The sequence below is a fragment of the Nicotiana tabacum genome, chromosome 3 (assembly GCF_000715075.1).
Source record: "Nicotiana tabacum cultivar K326 chromosome 3, ASM71507v2, whole genome shotgun sequence".
Classification (NCBI taxonomy): domain Eukaryota; kingdom Viridiplantae; phylum Streptophyta; class Magnoliopsida; order Solanales; family Solanaceae; genus Nicotiana; species Nicotiana tabacum.
The window spans coordinates 76867687-76894417 of NC_134082.1; the positions used below are offsets into that span (position 1 = coordinate 76867687).

General features: G+C 37.0%; 2 protein-coding genes across 9 annotated transcripts; both read right to left on the bottom strand.

Annotated features, from left to right (window-relative positions):
- Positions 1-5132: 5132 nt before the first annotated feature.
- On the bottom strand, positions 5133-12424 carry LOC107767140 (uncharacterized). Of its 7 annotated transcripts, none has more exons than XR_012707613.1 (10): positions 11989-12424; positions 11762-11906; positions 11004-11172; positions 10390-10648; positions 9840-9928; positions 7088-7270; positions 6920-7005; positions 6614-6662; positions 5782-6081; positions 5133-5688 (listed from the first exon to the last, which is right to left on the bottom strand). XR_012707613.1 is itself a non-coding variant. In XM_016586063.2 (10 exons), the coding sequence occupies exons 1-9, from the start codon at positions 12191-12193 to the stop codon at positions 6633-6635; spliced, it is 1251 nt and encodes a 416-aa protein (XP_016441549.1). In that variant the 5' UTR covers positions 12194-12423; the 3' UTR covers positions 5943-6081; positions 6614-6632. The 7 variants fall into 7 exon arrangements, 2 of the variants coding, with proteins under 2 accessions (XP_016441547.1, XP_016441549.1); XR_001643852.2 differs by lacking the exon at positions 6614-6662 and adding an exon at positions 6728-6812 and having other exon boundaries at positions 5782-6038; positions 11989-12423; XR_012707614.1 differs by adding an exon at positions 6728-6812 and having other exon boundaries at positions 5782-6662; positions 11989-12423.
- Positions 12425-13812: 1388 nt separating this feature from the next.
- Positions 13813-16960, bottom strand: LOC107767141 (uncharacterized). 2 transcript variants are annotated; one of them, XM_016586065.2, is made up of 4 exons: positions 16051-16960; positions 15076-15181; positions 14832-14916; positions 13813-14304 (listed from the first exon to the last, which is right to left on the bottom strand). In XM_016586065.2, exons 1-4 carry the CDS (start codon positions 16851-16853, stop codon positions 14297-14299), a joined length of 1002 nt encoding a protein of 333 aa, XP_016441551.1. In that variant the 5' UTR covers positions 16854-16960; the 3' UTR covers positions 13813-14296. The 2 variants fall into 2 exon arrangements, with proteins under 2 accessions (XP_016441551.1, XP_016441550.1); XM_016586064.2 differs by having other exon boundaries at positions 13813-14173; positions 16051-16959.
- Between the last annotated feature and the right edge of the window lie 9771 nt (positions 16961-26731).

Consider the following 26731-nt stretch of genomic DNA (forward strand, 5'->3'; position numbering starts at 1 on the left):
GTAATGGGCTAGTGTAATCTTGCATAAAAAGAACCCTAAGGCCTTAATGAGCACTAATTGCTTGGTAAAATGCTCAAGAGAGCTTAGATTATGATCTTTTCTTGATTATGAGTTAAATTGTGCTATATTGCTTAAATAGATTGAGGTGCGAACATTCCAGAACATTATAGCATTAAGGAAAGCTCGGTTGAGGTATGTATAGCTAAAACCCTGTCTTTTAGAAATTGAGCTTCATCGGTGTTTGTGTGAATATGGTGAGATTAAAGTTGAATTGTTGCATTGCTTGTTGTTTTACATGAGTTGGTTTTGTAACCTTATGTGTGTGAAAAATGTGTCCCAATATAATCAACGTGTTATCTTGACAGCTTGAAAGGGGCAAAGGTATGAATTATGTATTGGAAATGTTTAGACCTTAAATTGAGTTTGCAGCTGAATATGTTGTGCTATCTACGTGAAATCTTATCTATGTTTACAATTTAAATTGCTCTTGTGTGCACCTATTGTCCTAACTGGCAAAGCTAATATTGAAAATTGGGAACGATGTGAAATGCGGCCTAGTGTCAAGAATTATTTGATAAGTCGTGGCCCCAAGTGCCTATGAAATAATATATGTGAAATGAATTGATTTATGAGAAGGGAACAATGCCTTGATGAGGCGGCATAGCCAATCGGGTCGAGATCGGACTCCGCTCAAGATAGCGATGGTATTGGAAAGGTATTGTGAATGAATTCCGGAAAAGAAGAAAAATGAGATTGTGATTGAAACATATGTCTCAATGAGGCAACCTAGCCGATCGGGTCGAGATCGGACCCCGTTCAAGATAGTGGGAGTATTGTGAACAACTAATGAATAGTGTGAAATTCCCCAAACTAAAAGCTATGGGAAAATGATGTGAAAGTTGTATGATTCTTTTATTTGATAATGTGGTGATCGTTTAAAGTTTTGAGTTATACTTGTGATTTCTTATTCTTGTATGAAAGTTCTTTCTAATTTGATGGTGTTTACTTATACATACTAGTGTTATTTGATGGCACTAACGTCCCTTTTGTCGGGGGCGCTATATTTTTTTAAATGAATGTAGGTGGCTCCATAGAGGATAGTGCCGGTCGTGTGTAGCGAAGCATCCCACTCCTCAAGATCTTGGTGAGCCCCTTCCTCCTTCAAGGGGCTATATTGTATATCTTTGTATTGTGGACTTTCACTTTTGAGGTATAGTCGGGGCCTTGTTGCCGGCGTTGTCAAACTCATTTTTTGTATCCTAGAGGCCCCGTTGACATATGTGTGGGTTATGTACGGGTGTTGGATGGGTCTACGAACTATGATGTAATTCAAATTCTCGTTTTGCTAAAGTGTAATTGTATGTAATCTTGGGAACCTAATTACGGAATAATGTTGTGATTTATAATAAACTAACCTTGTAGAATGCACTATCTTTCCTCGTCTAAACAAATGAATGAAAGCATGGTTTCCTTATTTGTATCGAGTTGGGTAGGAAGTGTTTGATAAGGCTTGCTCATTTGGGTTTACTCAATTGAGCGCCGGTTGCGCCTCCCGAAGTTGGGGCGTGACAGATTCATACCCAACATATATTCCCAACCTTTGGGGGGCCATCTTTGTGCATTGTGGTGGAGCAATTGGAACATATATCGCACAACCAAATGTTCTAAGATGGGAAATATTTGTCTCCTGGACCAAAAATCAATAGTAATGGGAAGACTTTATGATAACTTGTAGGCCTTATCCGCACAAGTGCTACTGCATGCAAAATAGCATGACCCTATATTGAAATGGGAAGTTTTGTTCTCATAAGCATTGGTCTAACAATTAATTAGAGGCATTTGATCAATGATTCCGCTAGATCATTTTGAATATGAATATGAGCATCCAGATGCTCAATTGTTATCCTAGTTGATATACAAAAATCATTAAAGTCCTGAGATGTAAACTCCCCAGCATTATTAAGACGAATTGTCTTAATTGCATAATCTGGATATTCTGCTCGTAACTTTATTATTTGAGCCAACAATATCACAAATGTTATATAGCGAGTTGATAATAAGCACACATGCGACCATCTTTTAGATGCATCTACCGAAATCATATGATATATGAATGGTCCACATGGGGGTGAATGTGCCCACATATATCACCTTGTATACATTCCAGAAATGCAGGGGATTCCATCCTAACTTTAATCATTGATGGTCTAATAACTAATTTGCCTGGAGAACATGTAACACAAGAGAAATCCTTAAATTGAAGAATCTTTTGGTTCTTCATTTAATGACCCTGTGAATTCTCAATTATTTTACGCATCACAGTAGAACCAAGATGGCCTAATCGATCATGCCAAATAATAAAATTATCTTGATTAGTAAACTTCTCATTTACTATGGCATGTGTTTCAATCCTGCTAATACTTGTGTAGTATAAGCCGAAGGAAAGAGCAGGTAACATTTCAAGCATCTATTTCTTACCAAACATTATTGTAGTAATATAAAGATATTCAATCTTTTAATCATTTGTAATCTCAACATGGTAGCCATTTTGGCGAATATCTTTGAAACTTAATAGGTTTCTTTGAGATTTACTTCAATATAGTGCTTCATCAATAGTCATATTTGTTCCTCCTGATAGTAATAAATTTGCTCTTCCAGAACCTTCAATTAATCTTGTCTACAAGATATTGTATTAACATTGACTTCTTTCATTACCAAATAAGAGAAATATCTCTTATCTCTTATATTAGTGTGTGTTGTAGCATTATCCAGAAAACATATATCATCTTTATTAATCTTGAGTTCAATTGAAAACTGGGGAATTTTCATGTTCTTCATAAAAAAAAGTCAAAAAATACTTCATAAGAAATATGAAAGATTAACAGAAAAAATAATTAAGAAATACATTAGAAATGTAGAAACTAGTAACACATGATGCATTATGAACATACACTCAAGAAAAATAAGCTAGTTGTAAACATAAATGAAAAATAATAACTTTTATTATAGCTTTACTTCCTAATAAGATGATTAGTTCTTTGGTCAATATCCTCAAAGAAGTTTCCAGCTTCTAAATGAGTAATATTTGCAAGGCCTCCAAAATCATCGTCTTTATATGCAAGATGTGCATCAGAATCACATTTGTTTGAGGGACCTGCTTCATCATCATTATTTTGAAAGGTCAAGTGTGCATCCATATTGTTTTCTTTCTTTCTTTCTGAGGGAGGTTTGATAAAGTTTGACAAAATAATTTGGTGTACGACAAATACGTGCCCAATGACCTTTCATACCACATCGATGACAAATATTAATTTTGCCTTTTGAAGGATTACTTTGAGAACCCCTTAGGGGTCGTTTGGTTGGAATACGATTTATACCAGTATAAGTTATATTGGGATAAGTTATGCTGAGATTAGTTATGCTGGGACTGTTGTTTATTCATTGTTTGGTATGTTGTATTAAGAATGACAATTGCATAATTTCTAAGAAGAAGGTATAAGTTATACCGATGCTAATTACCCCCACTTTTTATAAGGTATAAGTTATCCCGGTGTTAAAATTAACATTGGAATAACTTATACCTGGTTTGCTAACCAAATTTTTATATCACCCTTATACCTTCTTATACCTCATACCAAACGATCCCTTATTATTCTCCTATTTATTTTCACTATGATGACGATAATTGTTTCGTCCCATTTGACGTTCATGTCCACGACCACGGTAATTATTTTATTTTCTTTTAGACTTATCATGTGTTGCTACAACATTCACTTTGGGGAATGGAGCTGACCCAGTGGGACGTGCTTCATGATTTTTTATTAATAGAGTATTATTCCGCTTTGCCACAAGTAGGCATGTGAGTTAACTCATAATATTTCTTAATCCCTTTTTCACGGTATTGTTGTTGTAATACTACATTTGAAGCGTGAAAAATGGAAAATATTTTTTCTAATAAGTCCTCATCTGTAATAGTGTCTCTACATAATTTTAATAGAGAACTTACTTAAAGATAGCAGAATTATACTCACTTACGATTTTAAAGTCTTGCAACCTTAAATGTATCCACTCATACCGAGCTTTTGGTAATACCGTAAGTTTTAGGTGGTCATATTGATCCTTCAAATTAATCCATAATTCAAGTGGATCTTTACAGTTAAATATTTAGTTTTTAGTCATTCATGTAGATGATGACGAAGGAAAATCATGGCATTTGCTTTATCCTGATTTGATGTTTCATTTCCTGCTATAATAATATTCCCAAGACCTTTAGCGTCAAGGTGAATTTCAGCATCAAGGACTCATGATAAATAATTTTTTTCGGTAATGTCTAGTGCCACAAATTCAAGTTTTGACAAGTTTGACATATTGAAACTAATCACAAAAGCAAATGGGTTAGAATAAAAATAATTTTCAATGAAAATACATTTGTAAAAAAAAAAGAAAATAAAGACAACTAATTAAGAAGTTGATCATTTTAAACATGTAGTATAAAAAAAAGAGAGAGGTGTAAGTAACATATAATATATATGTCAAATAAACAAGAATTATGGAGTATATGAATAAACACAAAGAGATATATTCAGTATGATAAAAGAAAAGCAATTTACTATAAACGGGGTTTTGAGGAATAACCATATACGGTGATAAGAGTGAATGTATTCAAATATTGCTTTCCACCAATTGTAAAGTAATTTAAACTAGTATGTACAATTATTACTTTGTCACCTTGGTTATCACTATTTTATTTTTGTAAAATGTCCTGAAGATAAGTTTTGCTCTACGCAAGTCCACACATATTTATTCAATTGTTTTGGTTAGTTTAACGCACTTAAGATCTATATGTTATATTTTCTTTAACAACAAGCAAGGTAAGAGAACTTCAATACCATGATCAACTAAATTAAATGCTTAATAGTATATGAATTTGTTAATAAATAGCATACTGGTGCATATATGTTACCATAAACCAAATGAATATATAGTGATATAGTGATATACCTGAAGGAGAATCGAACACAACTAGGATGTAATTGTGAAAATGAAGGTGGAAATCATGCTGACAACGTTATGAAATAAAAGCAATATAACAAGAACTATGTAATAAGATTAATAATAAAAGAGAATGATAATAGTAGAAAGGAAGATTTCTTTCTTTTGTTTCAAAGTGTCTTCTTTAGTTTCATGAGTAAACCTATTTATAGATACAATTGCATTGATACATAACTTCCTAAATCTAATTAGGAGTCTCAAAATCAACATAAATCTAAACATGAAGACAAATCTAAGATATGGCAAGATTTCCAAATCTTAAGTTGGACATCCACCTTCTATGCACTTGGATTTATAACAACATGAAAACAAATCTAAGGTATGGCAAGATTTCCAAATCTCAAGTTAGATATCCACCTTATGTGTAAATGGATTTATAACATAGTAATATTTTATAAATTGATCAATTTTTGTAATAAGCTACTTATAAATAGATATAGCTGGTAGTTTTCCTACTATATTGATTTGCTGACCATCGATAAGAGTTCCACCAGTCATCAGAAAGCCGGAGAGCTGTTCCAGGGGATGAAATGCAAACCCAAATTCTACCACCAATGCTATCTTGCTTCTATGATAGTAAACACGAGGTGTGAGTTAGTTTCTCCTTATGATATTACCTTCGTGCCGAACAGTGAACTGCAAAATGTTCGTTTTTAGTGTCTCATGCATCTGAATGGAAAGTGTGTTGAAAACCAAATTGAACTCTCACGTAGAATCTCCTCAAAATACCTCGTTAAAGGCTGCATCTTTCCTTGATTTCCAATTAAAAGAGGATGTCATTCGCATTCTTCATGAAAGTATGAAGCTTAAAAGTTTCACCATCTTTGAGTCAACGGGCAACATGCAGGAGCTAGCTACTCAATTCTGATAAAAGAGCTTCAGATATGGAAGGGGTCACAACTTATGCCAGTTCTGGTGTGGTTGCTTTCCCAGCCGCTTCAACATATACATGCATCCAGCAGCGGAAAAGAGACCAAGTGCAGCAGCTGCTATCATGGTTAAATTTTCAATATTCAGGTAGCAACCTCTCTACAAAAGATTCAAGATTATCAGAAGTATCAAATATTCACCAAATCACCGGAAATACAAATTAGAAGTCTCATGATAATGTTTGGCATTTTGCATATACAGCCAATAAAACCAGATGCAAAAGTTCAATCCACTGAAAACTCCCCTGTCCCTAGTCTACATATACAATTGCACCTTATTCCTGTCTTCGTGGCAAATATGCATGTACATATATAGGATACACTAACTTGTCATTCTTTCAGAATAGGTCCATGCACCAATATTATTTTGGAACATAGAAAACAGGTGTTGCTGATGATTCAAATACACAACTGTGAGCGCAAATATATAAATGAGGTTGAAAAACAGAACTTCTCATGCATATTCTTCATGCTCTAGCATACATCTTGATTGTTTACTTCGGCGGGAAGGAAAAAGGAAAGAGAGGGCTGAAGAGAATAAGAGAAGATGGGTTGCTAGATCTTGGCTGCAGAGGATGTTGATAAATCGTGAGACCCCTAAATTTCTAAGCAACCTGCATCCAGGTGCTTACCATCCAAATGCGACGTTCTTTAACGGGTTTTAGAGCACACAAGATGTACCTGTAAAAAGTGTATATGGTTTCTCTTAATGTGATAGCAGATTAAAGGATGTATTTAGTACAGACCTGCACTAGAAAAAATAACACGAGAGCATTTGAAGGAGCAAGAGATAAACTCATCATTCCTCCGCGAAGTTCATTAGGCACGTACCTGCATAGTATAGGAAGAAAACAAACTTGAGCAAAAGAAAGACTCCACCAAATATATGAGATAATTAAGAAATCATGATTTATTTATAGTACAGTATTGTAAGTTACATGGTTCTCAATCTGGCAAATGAAGGCAAAACCAGTCCCATGCAAGCATGAAATATTGAGAATAGCATCACAAGAACTTTTATTTCCTGCAATAACATGGCAAATCATAAAATTGACTTAAAAAGCTTGATATCTGAACAGCATAAAAAAAGTACATGACTAAACTACCTGATAATCATAAGCTACGATGGACATGACGAATCCCATAACAACAAAAGCATACACTAAGCAGTCCTCTGTTCGAAGTAATAAAGGTCCATTGAAGAACCACGGAAATGCAGTGCTTCCTAGCATCTTAGCGCCGAGCAAACACGGATATATTAAACCTAACAGAACCTCTCTGCCATCTGCCTAGAAATATAACAAACTCTTAGTAGAGGAAATATCAATTCTTTCAGATAAAGGAACAAACATGGTGATACTGGAGCCAGAATGGAAATAAAATCCGATTTTTCATGATATCAGTAATGTTCCAAAGTTTGTGAGGGAGTGTAAAAGACATGTTTATAAATGTCAAATTACAGGAAAATGGATCCTAAAATAGCTAATTTACAAAATACATTGAGCATAGACTTGGTTATACACTAGATTGCATCCAGCTGTGCCATACACAACAAGTCAACAATGCCATCTCACCCTCGGCACAAAGTAATAAGAAGAATGCTTAAGGGCATATATGTCTTTAATAAAAAATAAATAAATTAGGACAATGGGCTAAAGCCCATAAGAACAGAAACGGGAAAACAAAAAGGGAAAAGGGGAAAAGTTGCTGCTAAGCAACAGAATCTAAAAACAAAGAAAGAAAGAAAAAAAAACGATAGAGGAGGAAACAAAGGAAAAGAAGAAGAAGAAAGAGGCTAGAGCCAAACCTTGAGAAAATTTAAAAACGCACTGGTTCTTACGGATAATACTCGAATTTCTCATCTGGGTTCCTTTCTTCTGGTAGTTATTTTTTATCTCAGTTCATATATTTGAAGGGTTTCACAAGGTATAAGAAATTAAATACCAATAAGAGTTATTCTGGGCAAATTATGCAATTGGAAGTTGGTCAATGTAACTGTAGCATGGGTAAATATAATTCGGCGAATTGATGATAAAATATAAAACTCGGAGGATTGGGTATTCTAAATTAGTGATGGATTTAGCCTAAATGAGGCAATTAACACAAGATCGATATTGATGTGATTATAGATTGATTGAAGAAAGTCGTACAGATCGCTCGAGGCGACGAGTTTGGTATTTCGACACGAGTACTGTGAGTAGTAATCTTACCACAATTTGTGCTTTCATAACCTGCATGGTTTATATATGATTTTGAAAATAAATGCATTACCGATGCTTTGAAATTGCATGTGGGACAAGTCTTTTAATTGATATGATACCGAACAGTTTACTTGAGATGTTTACCGATTAATCAAAATATTTTCACCATTACTAGATATGTTTTACCGTTACTTGAGATGTTACAGTTATTTGAAGTATTCTCACTGTTACTAGACATGTTTTACTGTTACTTGAGACATGATTACTGTTACCGAAATAAAATTACAAGATTTGATAAGGAATGATATGCCCTTTATTATTTTGAAAATGCTTTTGTATGAGTATTTACTATTTACAAGAAAGAGTATAAATGGGAGGAGACTTTGAAGGATCCCGTAGCTAACGGCGGGTTCGTTAGACCTGGTGCACCTTGTATTTACAGATTACCGATTACAGTTATAGCCCTCGCTAGTGGGAAGGTAGAACTAGCATACAGTTACAGTTTTCCCTCGAGTAGGGACCTACAGTTATACTTGACTCCTTTTACGAAGGGGTCCACACAGTGATACAGATTACATGATCATTTTCTGAAAACCTCCCAAATATATAGATTTGGTATGACACATTATTTACCAAGTTTATTACTGAATTATTTAATTGATTTTGTTACAGCAAACACATGATGGGACTAATTATTATTACCGTTTTAAAAAAGGGCATTTTATTTTGTAATTATTATACAAGCATGTTTTCTGACTTGTCCCCTATTAAAAAAAACTGGTTGTGGTTAAATATTATTACTCACTGAGCTAGCGATTCACCTCTAGCTATTATTTTTACAGAGACAGCAGTAGACGCAGGCAAGGATTCTGTTAATTAGAGTACACGAGTTGGCAGTTCTTGGTGAGCCCCGCATTTATTCGCGTGGGCAAAGATTGTTATTTATTTGTTATAGTCTCTTTCTTGAAACTCTTAGAGTTGCTCCATAGTCATTTTTATGAGTGTCGTAAGTATTCTTTTGTTGATATAGACTCGTGATTCGTATTAGACTTCCCTATCATATACTTGGAGATGAAATTAGTATTATTGTGTTGGAAATATTTCGTGAATGAGGATTATAGCTTGTTTGGTCGATATAGGTTGGTTGTGTTGTTGATTTCTAAGACAGGTTTATTTTTGGATAGTCCAAAAACAGGGGAAACTCTGTTCGATTTTCTGTAAAATACCGATGAGGCTTACTTAGGAGCACTAGCTCCTGAGCGCTGGTCACGGTCCAAAATTGGGTCATGACAGCTTTCCCTTGACAACCTTCATTCTGACTTACAATTCAAATCTGACCATCGACTGTGTTGTTTCACAAAATAAACTTCAGCTACAAACTTCAACAACTAATTTTAAAGAGTAAGGTTACAGAAGTCACACTTGTGTTTTCCATGTGTACTATCCAGAAACTCCATAAGATCCCTCTGAACAAGGATAGAGGGAGTAACACTGATCTTAAAAAAAGACGGAGGGAGAAATGTCATGCGTGGTTTCTTGAAATATTTCATTAGCACACCAATCCAAAAGAAGGAAAATAATTACATATTTAGGTAGATTAGAGAATTAGGTTTTCGTAAAGTTTGTTTCATCCATCCAAAGGCAGTGAAAATCATACCACAATGGTCGGAGCCCAAAGGATCCAAAAAACTGAAACGGAGAAGTGAACAGAAGCTTGTGCCCATGACAAAAGCCATATCCTTCTATCTGCCAACAATAAAAATTGTTCATTGTTTAGACTTATTTGTGCATTAAACAGAAAAAATTAAACCAAGCTGAATTCCAAAGACTATCATGCTGCATTCATCGTCCATATGATTTGTTTCATACATATGCATATTCACACTGTCAGGCCATACTATATCATGATCATCCAAAAAATTCTAGTTTCTTAAAGTGGATTAAATAACATAAGAAACAAAAGGTTAGATATGACCTAGATATTTTACTCTATGGACATACTTATCTCACTTAAATCCTTTGGTAATGTGAGCCCATTGAGTTCAATATGGAATGCATGAACAGTTGAACACAACAGGAAAAAGTCCATAACTTTCGTCGCTATCCAACCACCATTAGTGACTCCGCCCACATTATTGTATATGTACATGATAGGGAAAGGTCCTGAAGAGGTAAAAGAATTAAGAACAAGAGCAGAAAACTTGTACCACTGAGTATATATGTATGAAATTTAGAGTGATAATCCTTAAGACTAGTTGATTTTGGATCTTCCTTCCACCTCCGGCTAACGTGAATCAGAGCAATAAAAGCCAACACCACAACTGCACCGGAAGGAGAAAGCATGCTTCTCTTTCCATTACCACCAATTAACCAATTCCCAAGCACTTGGCTTCCAATGAAAGATGCAGATTCAGCAAAAGTCATTAACCAAAACATGTCATTCATCAAGTCTTGCCTCTGTCCCAGCTGCAAATAGTGACCGTAAAGAGACTATATCTTAGTAACTATATGAAACTAACTGACATAATTCCAATGTCATTGATAAAATCTGAACTTGCGCCTAAAGTTAACATGAACTTGGCAAATGATCAACTAAAAGCACTTGAGCTGCAACTGATAGCTAAGAAACCTATTCTCAAAAGAATATAGTTATATGGCTCCCTCCTTTTTCTCTTTGCTCCATTCATTTATGCCAAATAAAATATAAAAGGACAAAAAACCTCGAACTAGCAGGTGGCAAACATTTGTACTTCTCACATGCAGAGCAAATGACCCCCCTTTCCCTAAAGAAAGAAAAAGAAAAGAAGTTATTAAGACATACCTTATCATGCTCAACAACCATCCCTGTTTCAAAGTTGAAGAAAAAAATCATTGACGCAAGAGAGAGACAGATGCTAGCAAGCCAAACACTTGGATCTGCAGTTACCCTCTTCCATATGGCAATAAAAAGGTGCAGCGAGCAGAATAACAAGCAGACTTTTTTCTGGCCACTGCACGGGGAGATGTGTTAAATGGTAATTCCATCACAACTTGATAGCAATAATCAATTTAATAATAGTAAACATGCGCAGCACCATATACTTGAAAACACATCCTAGCTAAAGAAAGCACTCCATATTCATGCTAATGGCACAATACAGAAGAGTTGCAAATTCATAGTTCCCCAAGTATGATGTACTTATAGAAATTTCCCCAAATATGTAGTATAGATTTTCAAAAAATGAAAGAAGAGTAACGTCCTCGCTATGTTCCAACTTACGTGACGCTCTTTCCTTTTAGTCTGTCTCCAAACAAACGACATCTTTCTATATTTAGAAATAATTTGACTTTAAAATTTCTATTTTAACTTAATGTGATGCATGTGCCTTATTTTAGACCACAATTTTTTTTTAAAAAAAAAAACTTCTTTCTTCCTTAAACTATGTGTCTAGTCGAACTCCCTCATATAAATCGGAGGGGAGGTAATATATCATAAGAATTTGTTGTTCAGTTTTTTTAATTAATGGAAGTAGAGTTTTTTTCCCCTTAGGAATCAGAGAAACAGAAAGTAAATTTAGAAAAAATCAGTAGAAGTCTTACATCAAATCAGAGAGCATGCCTAGAAAAATACCACCAAAGAGAGCAGCTACATATCCAAGACAGAGAGAAACAATCATCTGCTCCCTACTAATGCCATTGTATGCCATCTCATATTCTCCAAATACTTCCCATAAGCCTTCCATAACTGTGAAAGTAGTTTGATATGAATCATAGCTATAACATATATATCGAGTAAATTGCACCGAGTACATAACACTTAAGAATACCTGAAGAAAGAGAAAATAGGAGGAGGAAACGTCTTTGGAAACGAATGAAAGAAGAGGGAGGGGCATGATCAAAGACCGAAGAACTTCTGCCGCCGCTATTGGATTTGATTGGCAAACAGAAGACGGACAAGCAGCATGATACGAATATGAATAAATACATTGTTGGATTTGGCTCCCACACATCCCTCTCAATTACTACGCCCATGGCTAGTTTGGGCGGGAGGGAAGAAAGTTCGCCCGATCTCAAAAAATTGGATTACTTGTGTGTTTCAGCTGCAGATAAAGAAATGAATAACAGATTCATCAGTTGATTCATCGCATTCAGATGAAAGTGAGATCGTTCCGGGGGACTGGGAACTCGCTTGCCAGCCTAAATTGGGCTGCTTTCTTGAAACCCAGAATTGTTTGCTTCTGGGCTCGAAAGAGAACCAGTGTTCACTAGAGAAGTTCAGAGGGGTGAAATTCAAAAATAGCCAGATTTAGAGGCGGTCATCCAAAAATAGCCACAGTTTCAAAAGTAATCAAAATTTAACCACTTCTTGTGTAAAGATAAATCTGAATAAAATACTATTCAAAATCCGAAAAAACACTCCAGTATAATATATTGGGGATCCAATATAATATACCGGTGCAGCATAATATACTGGAGATTGGAGCATCGGTGCTCCATCTCCAGTATATTATACTGGAACTTTCCGCGTGTTAGAGTTTCAGCATAATATGTTGGAAGTTCATACGCAGGTGCATCGATCTCCAGTATAATTTGCTGGAATTTTCGATGTTGTAGCAAAATAGTGACTATTTTTTAATGATTTTACAAACGCCGGCTATTTTTGAATAACCAATCCGAAAACTGGCTAGCCAGTTCAGAGTATTCAGACTATTGGACCAAAACAATGTCGGTCTGTAATGCTGTTTGATTAAAAAAAAAAAAGAGAGAGAATTTTGACCTTTTGCAAAAATTAAAAAGAAATTGGAAAATTCTTTTCAGGTGCTTTTTAAACAGACGTCACCTAAGTAGAGTGGCTACTTCACTTGACCAAGCCTATGTTCATTTTAAGGGGAGAGTTTGATTTGCACAACTCCCTTTTTAATAACGAGTAAGGAATTTAATATCCGATGTTTTGGTCTTGTGGATATGAGCACACTTTATGACGTATGGATCTTTTAATCCTACAGCAGACAAAAACTTGTGTCTTGATATATAAGTGACTTAATGGTAGAGGAGTGACTAAATTATTAACTGAATTTTGATGTGTCACGGACCCTCACGAATTTCTTGGTCATAAGACGGGGAAAAAAGATTTACAATTAGTTTTGGATTGCGGAAAGGTTGGAAGGGATGCTACAGTAAGCACCACATGCCGGTCTGCCGCTAAAAGAAAGAGATTTTATTAAACGAACAAGAAAAGTTGTGTGTCTTATTAGTCAAGCACCAAGTAACAAACAGTGCAACAGCCATTTTGACGTTTAAGGAAGCCATCTGGTTTTGCATTTCCCCTTTCCCTTTCCCTTTCCCTTTAAGAAGGCAATGTACTAGCTCATTAACACAGTTCCAGATCCAGTTTACTAACACAGTTCCTCCCATTTTATTTTATTTTTAATAAATAAAAGAGGCCAACAAAGTCTGTTCAATGGCACTATTTCCTGCCTATTGGCAAATCCATGTAAAATATGTTATATATCTATTGGTTTGGTGTAAACACCCGGTGCGGGTAAGTTTTAAAACAGAAAAATTTATCTACAATGTAATTTTTCGGCCAAGGGGTGTCGATTGAATGTGGCTCCGTCACTGGCAAGACATAAGTATGAGTAAACTGAATACAGCTAGCAAAAGGGATAGATTACTGAGGAAAGTATACATTTACACCCGGTGGCTAAGAAGAATCAACAACTTCCTTGGTGCTTTCAGTGCACTATTGCACTATTTTAACCTGCCTTTACATTACATGTATCCATGACCGAGGCACCATTGTAGCACTACTACTCAGTTCCTCGCAAAACGTCTATATACATACTACCTAGTTGAATACAGAGAAGAGAAGTTGACAAGACAATCATATGACCAGTTTAATTTACAGAACTGGAACATTACTATAAACTTTGCACGTCGACTCTCATGCAAATAACTGAAGTGACCACAATAAAATTCATTGGTCCCATTCATAGGTACCAGTCTGGAAAGCTGCATAGAGAAAATAGAAAAACTCTTTAATGGAGAGCTACCACCACAAGAATGCGACTTAACATGCTGCTCTTCAAGCATTTGCATTTCTATGATTCAATCCAAGCTATGAACCTTACCATATTATAATTCTGAAGAACAAAAGAGCAAGACAAAATGAAATCCAAACTAGAAATCAAAAGAAGAAAGACAAGAAGCTGAAGACATCAAATCAAGATGTCGAAAAAGCACATGATAGTCGACATGTTTCTGAACTGTGAAATTTTGTAGGCTAAGACATTGAGCCTGGTAACTAAACAAATATTCTCACAAATTTAATCACTTTTGAGTTGGGTTTGTGTGGAGCAAAGTTCTGAATTCCCATGCTCAATTAACTTAGGAGTCACACAGAAAACTCTTCATGATATAAAATTAAAGCAAGGACAACCATCTAGGAAAAAGAAAGTACATTGGCATCTGAATCCTTCTTCATGAGTCTGTTAAGTAATTTAACCAAAACAGCTTTGTTCTACAAGAAAAAGACAGTATGTAACTCAAATGGACATAATCACATAGCTTTACAACTTTTGACGGATTTATAAGCATATCAACTTGATGCAATTCAGAAAGAAAGTCTTCAATGTGGTTTATTTCATGGCAATAATTTGGCGAAAGGTACCTTTCATCTTAACCGAGAAACTTGTGCAGAAGTGCCGTCTATCCTGAGATGTTTCAATGTCTCGAGAAATCAGTTCATAGTTAACCTGCCACCAATTTATCAGCGAGAGAACAGAACTTTTAGAGGAAATTTGTTCAGTTTTAAGAAAGCAGTTAGTGCTACCCTCTACCAACTAATCACTGAGAAAATTTGTAAAACATCAGAAAGAGGGAGCTGTATATAAAACTGATTCAGTGATTCTTACATCAGTCTTATCTATCTTCCATTCTGCAACTCTATCTGAGAGAAGGGCTACATACTTTTCCATAGCCTTCTCCCTACTCATATCTCCTAGCCTGTGCCAAGAGCTCCTGAACAGCATATATAACAAACTGTTAAATTCAAAATATAACATACATAGCCTGTTGCCAAAGGGTCTGAAATCTGGAAATTTTCGACAAGGATACCTCAAGTTTTTCCTAATGAACTATGCGTATTATGCTGTTCGTTTAATGCTGCAGCATTGGATACCAAAATTTTGGGAATACAACATTTTAGGCCTCATGATTAACATTTCTATGCATGGTTTTGAGATCTATATATGCAAGTATAGGTTAAACTTTTGTTGTTCTTTACTCTGAAGATATTCAGACATTATGCAGTTTGTGTGGAATTAAACCGACTTTAATTTTGGATTTGAAGTTTCAGTTCCATAGTTCCAACTTTTCTTTTTCTTTGGTGCCAATTGGTCCTAGATATGATGCCCGAGGTCCCAATGTCTGATGATTTCCAGGAGATCAGACATAGCAAGAGGAGGTAAATAGGACCTGTGTTTACAAGAATACAATTGTGTATTTGGATCTTTTCAAACTTCAGAAATTGAACCCCCACAACTGAGTGGAGCTTCAGGGCATATCTGACAATTAGTTCCACAACTTAAAAACTATCTTATCCACTATGAACCTACTATTATTTATCACATTAAAGTAACTAAATTTACCTTAAAAAGTTACAAAACTACTTTTATTATATATATTTTTTACGGAAGCTGAGCCTAGTCCGTTTGTTTTGATCATTCTCCCATGCATCTATGATGAACTAAATGCTCAATTAACACATCCAAACTACTATTCCCTCCGTTTCAAGGTGATTTCTAAAAATAGTTGTCCCAAATTATTTATCGTTTTAGAAGTTCAAGACAAAATTAATTAGAATCATAGATAAGAAAAAAGTAGAGTACCATTTTGCACGAGCTGAAAGCTTGAACGGCATCGGCTGCGGTCCATAACACGGCCCCTCAGTGGCTATCTTGTGAAGCCCATAAAGCTTCATCTTCAACTCATTGTCAAGAACTTCATCATTCTTTTTGGAATCAACAAATACCACCGCTGCACCGAATTGCTTTTCCAAATCTGTTCTCTCTATACCTTCCCAATCTTCTAATAACCCCTTGTCATCTTCCTCCACTAATACATCTTGCTTTTCTAAATTTCCAGCTCCCTCCTTTGCCACCCCATCTTTCTCACTTGGGTTGTTCTCAATTTCTTGAAATTCAAGTTCCTCTGGAATTTCTTCAACATAATACAGGGACCCAATTTCAAATTCCCGAAATTTCGGGGCCACATAACAACTTTTGTCACTTACTTTCTCTTTCACCCCGTTGTCATGATCACCACCGACATTTTGTTTAACGTATGTCTCACCTTCTTCCTTTGACACTTCTTGTTCATTTTTCTTCATCTTTTCTTCTAATACTGCAGTTCCAAATATGCCAACATCCTCCATAGGATTTTCCTCGACAACTTTTTTGACCCTCAATTCTTTGCTTTTCTGATCATTCCTTCTTGCTAAGTCTTTGATATAGTAAGCACTTTTCTTACTAGCGTCATTTTTTGACCTAGACGGGACAGCTGTGACACTAGACTGAAGACTCCAACTATAGTATCTACCTTGCATGAAACTATGCGGATGCAGCTTGACAATTATGGCATAAAAAAGCAACGAGAGTCCTAAAGTGAAGAGGAGTTCTTGAAAGAAAACCATACCTATATTGCAACAAGAGTGGGTACAAAATACAAAATAAATGATGGAAAATTTGAAGGGATGAAAGAAAAGGGAAAGGGAATTTTGCACAACAGAGCAAAGTATATTCTGGTTTTGTGGGAGTTGGGGTGTAGGGGTGGGTGGGGGGAGTGGGGGTTGGGGGAGTGTCACTGTCATTCTGTGTGTTGGCAACGTTTGAAAAAAAGGAAAGTAAGGTGGCGAAAAAGGACAGTCTTGCTAACGATCATGAGGGGAGTAGAGACAAAGAAAACGACCTCGAGTCGACCATACTATGTACCTAAACATATGGTTTCCTACTACTAAGATTACCCAAGAATTTGTGCAATTCTCTGTTTTTAACCTTTCTAGTACCTTTGTTGCGTGCCATGTTGTAATCATTTTTGTACCTGGTTCAATGTACGTAGTTGAATAATTTTGATATATTGTACTGTTGAATAAAAGATAGGTGGCTAAATACATAGGCGGCCCTAAATTTGTACAATTATTTTCTTTAGACATTTGAATTCCGAGAATAGTTATTGAGGACATAAACTCCTTTAAATATGTACTTATTAAATACATTTTTCGGAGACAAAATGTGTATTTTCCACTTTCCTTGAACGCTTTAGTTACTCAAAAATGGTTAATCCATTTTTTTTTCAACTTTTTCTTCTCCTCTGATTGCTTGAAGCCATCGATTTTCATGGCTAGCGGCAAGTTCCCATGGCTGGCTTGCCACTCTTCTTCAAAGTAGAGTTTAAAATGAGAAATACTCTCTAATTTAAAGTAGTATAGGGTGTGGCTCTTTTAATTGGAGTGAATCTCAAAAGATTTATATAATTAGTTCTAATTATCTACGTAGTAGTTATATTTTCCCAATTTCATTAGTTATGCTAATCAATAATTTGAGCTTATTAGCTTTAAACATATCACGAATTTAATTGTTTCACTTGTGAAAATGATCTCGGTATTAAGTCAATATGAAACAGTAAATAAAATCAAGCAATTATTTTCTCTTTATAAAGAAAGTCGACTCATTGGACATTGTTGCTCAAAATGTATTTTCTTGTCTATTTTAGGAAAGCGACAACTCTATAAGATTCTAAATGCATTTAATATAATCTGGTTGTTTGATTAGTTGCAGATGCAAATAACTTCCCTAGTAGTTTCTTCGTTTGCAAATAATCTCAAATAAAAGAAATAAGCTCTGTATATTGTCCAATGTCCACCCAATAAGGTGAAATTTATTGCTTGCTAATAATGGCTCGAACTTATCCATAAAAAGCCAATTCATATCCTAGGCATCCTCATGGGAGGGGCGGGTTCAGACTGAATATCGATGAAATCTATAGAGCAAAAAAAAAAAAAAAAAAATCAACGTGAAATTGATGGCGTCATAAAAATGATAAAGAAGGGTTCAAACTGAATATTAATGGAGCCTATATAGCATAAAAGCGGTTAGATATATGTTTTAATGATGGAAAAATAACTTACTTTTATTACAGGAAAACAATTTTAAAAAAGAAAGTCAGAAAGTAAAGTGGAAGAGTACGAATAAAGAAGAAATCAAGATTCTATCAAAGATCCAGAAGCAAGGATTAAGGAACCAATCATGTTATGATTACGAGCATCAAGGAGAACAAATATTTGATTCCAGTTATTTACGAAAGGTATAGCAATTTATCTGCATGGAAGATTTACGGAGGATAATCAATCACGTTTATCAAGGAAGCAACAGCTTGCTGAGAATAATCAATCACGCTGATCAAGGAAGCAACAGACAAAGAATAGAAAGCTACTCTTTTATTCTTGGAAGAAATCAATCTTGATTGATTCTAATTGATTCCAAGGATCAATTCTTTTGGGTTGCCCATCATCTAATGATTTGTCATACTGAGAAGACTTGGCATTCAAATTACATATATACAACAAGAGACACAATAGAAGAATATACTTTGATCGAACCACTATCAATCTTTTTATTCTACTCCAAACAAGCATTGTAGTCTATTCTAGATTTACTGTGTAACCAGGGAGAGAAGAAAGAGAGAAAAGAATCAATGGTGAGGCATTGTATCAGAAGCAAAAAAAAAATATCGTGAAGAAGATGTTGGTGTATAACAACACCAACATACTTGTATCAAAGATTTCAAATACCTGAAAGAGAACTCCCTTGTAACCCAAGGAGACTGGAAGTAGGTTTCACATTGAATTCGAATCAGAATAAAATATCGGGTGTCATTTACTTCCTACTATTTATTTTCTATACTTTGTTTATATCTATCTCGCATCAAGAATCCAATCGACTAGAAAGAAAATTAGTCAACTACCTTGTAAAAGAAAAGAAAGAGTTACAATTCACCCCTACCTCTTGTACTTTGAATTAGTATCAGAGCAGGTCTCACCTATATAACCGCTGGTGCACTATTTAAAGAAGGGACATCTCAAGTAAGACTACCATATTTCAATGGACAACACTTCTCCCACTGGAAAGTTTGCATGAAAATATATGCAAAGTCCTACGACTTCAAAATGTGGCGTGTAATCAAGAAGAGAAACTATCCACTTCCAGCAGCAAAGTCTAATAAGAAAGCTGAAGGAAAAACATCCACTGATCCAGAAGATATAGACGGTTATTCTGATGAGCAAGTGGCTGTAATCCAAGTCAAAGTCAAGGCACAAAATCTTCTATATAATGTTATCAGTGGAGAAGAATATTAGAAAATTTTAAGTTGTGATACAGTTAAGGAAATATGGGATAAACTGGAAGCTACCTATAAAAGAACGAGCAAAGTGAAAGAAACAAGGATAAATTTGCTAGTTCATGACTATGAGCTCTTCCAGACGAAAGAAGGTGAATCCGTTGAAGAAATGTTTGTACTAGTCAGCAAAATCATTGGAGATCTAAAAGCCTTTGGTAGACCACGTTCCAGTGGTGAACAAGTTCGAAAAATCCTAAGAAGTTTGTCTACTACATGGTAGACAAAGGTAGTTGTACTTGAATCTCAAGATCTGGACAACCTGTCATATGATGAATTGCGTGGAGACCTTATATCTTTTGAGAAAATACATCTCAATAAACGTGGTCAAGAAGAAAAGAAGAAAATCGTTGCTTTCAAAACCAGAACTGAAGGATCTGAAATGACAATGATGACAATGTATATGCACTGGAAGAAGAAATTGCCATGGTCTCAAGGAATATGAATGGACTGATAAGAAGATATAGAAATACGAAAAAGGGAATAATGTCATCTAGAAGAACCATGCAATTCAATGAACATGACAAAAATGATGGAAAATATTTTAAATGTGGAAGGTATGGTCATGTTCAAGCTAAATGTTTAAAGCTCAAAAGGAAAGTCTCTAGAGGTTTTACCAAGAACAAATCCTTCGGAAGCTGGATTTCACAACCCAAAATCTCACATGTTGTGATGACGCCTATAGAATTACTAGGCAAGCCAACAATTCACAAATAACACACAACTTTAATTTAAAACATACTGAAATAAACTTAAGTAGTAAAAATCTCATAATTAACTGATAAGAAATACCATGACTCAATACAAAATCCCCCAAGAATCTGAGTATCATTGAGTACATGAGCATCTAAATGACTACATAGTCTGACTGCTAAAAATACTGTCTAGAAAGATAGAACAGTAGAAATAACTGAAAAGAAGAAGAGTCAATGTTTGAAGACACCAAGGCAGCTACCTCAATAGTCTCCAACAGATAAAGCTCCAAAGCTAGCAGACTCCGTACTCAGAAGTACCTGGATCTGCGCATAAAGTGCAGAGAGTAGTATGAGTTCAACCGACCCAATGTACTCAATAAATAACAAGATTAACCTTTGGCTGAAAGCAATGACAAGCTCAGACTGGTACAGTCCAAATACAGATTAAACAATACAGAAATGTAGACATGCTTTCAAGTTTAACAGTTTAAGTTCAACATGGATAAATATGTCAAGTGTGACTGATATGAGGAACGATATAACAATATACCTACATGTCAATTATGCATGTCAACTGCAATGCAACACAATGATAAAGTCATATGCAATCTCGGAGTATTAATTCACGCAATCCTCACAGCATTCAGTCCTCACAGTCACTCAATCCTCCCAATCGCTCGTCACTCGCACTCAGTAGGTATATGCGCTCACTGCTAATAAGTCAGACTCCAGAGGGGCGGATCCTGCCCAAGTGCTAATATAAGACAATCATGGCATGAATCAATAAAACCTGTTGCGGCGTGCAGCCCGATCCCATAAACATCGCTCAAAATCAGGCCCTCGGCCTCATTCAGTCATCAATCTCTCCAGTCTCTCGGGCTCACAAATCTCATGACAATCGACCCAAACATTGATAATATGATGTATCAATAAATGATAATAGATACTGAGATATGATATGCAAATGATAGATGTGACTGAGTACATAATTTCAAATTAGGCAAGTAATTCAATAGAAACACGACCTCTGCGGGTCCCAACATTACTAACATATAACCTAAGCATAGTTTCTAACATGAATCACAGCTTAATTTTACTAATACATGGAGAATACATGGATAATAACAAGATTATATGACTACACAGTTCCACGGAATCGACCTAGTCACAATTTCTATGGTGCAAGCCCACACGCCTGTCACCTATCATGTGCGTCACCTCAACACAAACCACATAACATGTAATTTAAGGATTCATACCCTCATAACCAAGTTTAGAAGTGTTACTTACCCCAAACCGTATAAATCTCTACTTCAACAAGCCCTTGTCTCACGAATAAGCCTCCAAACGCCTCGAATCTAGCCACAATCAACTCGATACAATTAACACAAGCTATAAGAATCAATTCCATATGATAAAGCTAAGTTCTTTAATAAAAGTCAAAAAGTCAACCCTGGGCTTATGTCTTAGAATCAGATAAAATTAATAAAATATGAACACCCATTCAACTACGAGTCCAACCATACCAAAATTACTCAATTCCAATCACAAATCGACCTTCAAATCCTCAAATTAAAGCCTATGAAGTTTCTACAAATTTTCCCCAGTTTTTCCAACCCAAGACACTAATTAAATGATAAAATCAATGATATATTCATGTATATTAACCAAATCCAAGTTATAATCACTTACCCCAGTCAATTCCTTGAAAATCCCACCAAAAATTGCCTCAATCTGATCTCCCAAAGTCCAATTATGAAATTTTACTCTAACCCTCGTTTTTTAAATCTTATATTCTGCCTAGATGACCTTCGCCAACGCGGAAAGTGCCTTGCATTTGCGAAGCACAAAACTCAACTGCCCAAAAATCCTTATACAAGAACGCGAAGGCTCCCTCATGAATGTAATGCTTCACAGAGCTCTGCCAACGCGAACACATCCCTCTGACCGCGAACACGAAGACTAAGGCCTGGTGCCCCCAGCCGGTCACATCCTTCTACGGATACGCGAGCTCCCTCTCGCGATGAACAATTTCCCCAAACCTTCGCGAACGTGGTGCCCTCTTCACGAATGCGAAGAACAATCTTCACCTCCTTTCCTGATACTCTTCGCGTGAGACCTCTCTCGCGAATGCGTATAAGGAAACCAGCAACAGAAATATCAACAGTTCTTCAAGGTTCAAAATGCGTTGAACATGATGCGAATCACACCCGAGGCCCCTGGACCTCAACTAAGCATACCAACAAGTCCTAAACATCATACGAACTCACTCGAAGCATCAAATCACATTAAACAACACTACAACCACGAATCACTCCTCGATTCAAGCCTAATGAACTTCTAACTTCCAAGACTAATGCCGAAACATACCAAACCAACTATGATTAACCTCAAATTTTGCACACAAGTCATAAATAACACAACAGACCTATTCCAACTTTCGGAACCAAAATCCAAGTCTAGTAACAACAAAGTCAACTATTAGTCAAACTTCTCAACTCTCTAAACTTCTATTTTTTCAACTTTTGCCAGTTCAAGCCAAAATCATCTACGACCCTCCAAATCAATATACGGACACACTTCTAAGTCTAAAATCACATTACGGAGCTATTAGAATCATCAAAACTCCATTTCGGAGTCGTTTACAGATAAGTCAACATCTGGTTAACTCTTTCAACTTAGACTTCTAACCTTGGGACTAAGTGTCCTAGCTCATTCAAAAACATCCCCGGAACTAAACCGACTATCACGGCAAATCACATAACAAAAAATGAGCACAATATAAGCAATAAATGGGGGAATAGGGATATTCAAAATGACCTGTTGGGTCGTTACTTCCTCCCCCTTTTAAACAGACGTTCATCATCGAATGGGTCTAGAATCATACCTGGAGTCTCAAATAGATGTGGATATTTTCTCCGCATCTCCCCCTCAGTCTCCCAAGTAACCTTCTCGACTGACTGACCTCTCCATTGCACCATTACTGAAGCTATATTCTTTGACCTCAACTTTTGAACCTACCAATCCAAAATGGCGTCCGACTCCACATCATAAGTCAAATCACCATCCAACTGAATCGTGCTGAAGTACAAAATATGAGACTGATCGCCGAAATACTTTCGGAGCATGGAAATATGAAAAACTAGATGAACACTCGATAGACTAGGCGTCAATGCCATCGATGTTCTCTGCGCCACCAGTCTGCACCACAACACAACCAACTTTACTACGCCCGTATGTTGAGCCTCCAATGTTTACCTTTCAGGGTCCACAACTTCAACAAAAAATAACATACACGACCTCATACTCATTTACTCAACCTCCGCAATGTGACTTCTCGGTAGGGCAAGAAAAGGTTGTCTAGAATCCTTTGCAAGAGGAAATGGCTCGGAAGATGAAGGGCCTGGAACAAAGTTTGAGTACCTCATTTTGATGTCAACCAGGGTTTTGCTAATGTAATAAATTGGAGATTGTGTACTTTTGTTTTCGCAGACCAACACCGCGCTTACCGCGACCTCTGATATGACCAAGTATATTAGGAGGCGCTCGCCAGGTTCTGCTTTGGTAAGTAGTGGGGGCGAGGACAAGTACGCCTTTAGTTCTCTTAAGGCATCGATGCATTATGAATTCTACTAGAGCCCGTTGTTTTTTTTCAGCACATTGAAGAATTTATGGCACCTGTCGGATGACCGTGAGATGAACCTCGATAGGGCGGCTATGTGGCCAGTCAATTTTTGCACATGTTTCTTGTTGGTTAATACTTCATGTATCCCTTCAATGGATTTGATTTGATTGGGGTTTACCTCGATGCCTCTTTGTGATACTAAAAAACCGAGGAACTTGCCCGAGGTTACGCCTTTCGGGGTTCAATTTCATACCGTATTACCTTAGTATACTAAAGGCCTCTTTCAGTTGGTCGATGTGATCTTTTTTTTTTATTTGACCAACATGTCGTCGATGTAAATTTACATTGTTTTGCCGAGTTGATCCTTGAACATCTTGGTGACCAGCCTTTGATACGTTGCCCCTGTGTTTTTCAACCTGAATGGTATGACCCAGTAACAGTACGTTCCCTGATAGGTGATGAAAGTAGTCTTTTCCTTGTACTTCTCCTCCATGAGGATCTACTTGTAACTTGAGTAGGCGTCCAAGAAGCTTAAAATTTCGTGCCCCGCTATTGCGTTGATGAGCTGATCGATGTAAGGCAACGGAAAGGAGTTTTTCGGCCATGCCTTGTTTAGGTCCGTGAAATCTACGCACATCCGCCATTTCCAGTTTTTCTTTTTTACCATGACCACATAAGCGACCCATTGGGGATATTTTGATTCTCGGATAGAACCGTTAGCGAGTAGTTTTTCTACCTCATCACTAACGGCCTCGTTGATTGCAACATTGAATTTTCTTCTTACTTGTCGTACTGGGGGTAGAGTGGATCGATGTTTCAACTTGTGTGTGGCAACGTCTTTTGGGATACCCGGCATATCTACATGGGAGAAGGTGAACAAATCGACATTATTAATTAAAAATTTATGAAATTTACCTGGTTCCAAGAGTTTATGTCCGATGTAGGCCTTTTTGTTGTTGTCGCTGCTATCTAATTGGACGGGGTCGAGGTCTTCTACCATTGACCTTGCGGTTTCCACGATGTCGGGATCCCTGATAATGTCTTTTTGTGCATCGAGTCAGGTCTCTGACTTTGGTAATTGTTATGCTTCTAAGTCTATTCCCTTTAGCTGTTAGGTGTATGCGCAATTCTGAGCGATACGATAGCATTCTTGGGTAGTGCGTTGTTTGCCTTGGATGCTAAATATCCTCCATGGAGTAGGGAACTTGATCACTTGATACAGGCTTGACGGGATGACCCTCATGGCGCGTATCCATGGTCGTCCTATGATGGCGTTGTAAGTTGTGTCCTGGTTCATGACATGGAATGTTGTTTCTAGGGTGACGCCCCTGGCCAGAACGGGTAGCGTTACTCCCTTGAGGTTTGCTCAACTGCATTATTAAAACCTGTTAGTGTTATGCAATGTGGTATTGTCTTGTTTTTTAGTCTCATTTGTGTGAGAACTTGAGGGTGAATAATACACGCGCTGCTTCCATCATCTACTATTATTCTTTTCACATCAGTATTTGAGATACGTAAAGTAATAACAAAAGCATCGTAATGCGGGAAAGACAATCCATCGGTATCTGACTTATCGAAGATGATAATGTCTCTGAGGTCATCATACCGTTCGTGGTGATCGACCGCTTCAATTTGTACATGGCGGTGAACTTCACATGGTTGATTGCTGCTTCATCACCTCCGCTGATGATCATTTGGATGGTGCGGGCGGGGGAGGGTGGCTTTGGAGGGCCCTGGTGTTATTCACGTCCGCGGCCAAAGTTGGCTCGTCCTCGGTCACTCATCAGATCCCTTAGGTGCCCTTGGTTCAGCATGTTTACTACCTCTTGCCGTAGGGCTATGCAGTCCTTGGTTTTGTGACCCCGCTCCTAGTGAAATTCACAGAGGACGTTCGACTTTTGGATACTTGGGTCGGACTTCACTTTTTGAGGCCACTTCACCTTTGTGCCAAGCTTCTCTAGTGCGTACACTATTACTGAAGGGGAGACACAAAAATTGTGAGCAGATAAGAGTGGAGGCATATCTCTTTCGTTTCGCTGAGTCCCTATGTGTGGTCTGGACGGCCCTTCCGCACGTCGAGGAGACGGTGGGATGGCTATTCTGACATAGTGTTGATGCCTTTCTCGCTTAAGGCGGGGACCTGACTGATCTCTTCGACCGTTGTTACGACGATCTTTTCTCGACTCCGTTTGGACTGATGTTAACCGTTGGGTCGGACCGTTAAGATCGTCCTTGTCTGCTCTCACCTCAGTGCAGTAAGCATTGTGAATTTCTTCCCAAGTGGTGGGAGGGTATTTCATGAGCCTGCTTAATAACTTTCTGGTTGCTCTCGACCCATTCCTGTTCAATCCATTTTGGAAGGCTGCCACCGCTATCCCCTTTGATACAATTAGTAGACTCATTCTTACTCTGTTAAACCGGGCGAGGAAGTCCCTGAGTCCCTCGCCAGGCGATTGCCTAGTGACGAATATATCATTCACTCTAGCCTCCGCCTCTTTAGCCCCGGCATGGGCGGTGACGAACTTGTCGGCCATTTCTTCGAATGTTGTTATTGATCGTGTAGGTAATTGTGAATACCAGGTAAAGTCTCCCCCCGTTAGTGTCTCGCCGAACTTTTTTAGTAACACTGATGGTACTTGTTCCTTCGAAAGGTCATTTCCTTTCACCGCTGTGACATAATGAACGATGTGATCTTCGGGGTCTGTAGTACCATCATATATCTTCAAGTATGGTGGCATTTTGAAGGTCTTGGGTATGGCATGTGGAGCCGCCTTCTCGTTGTACGGTTGTTTGACGAAT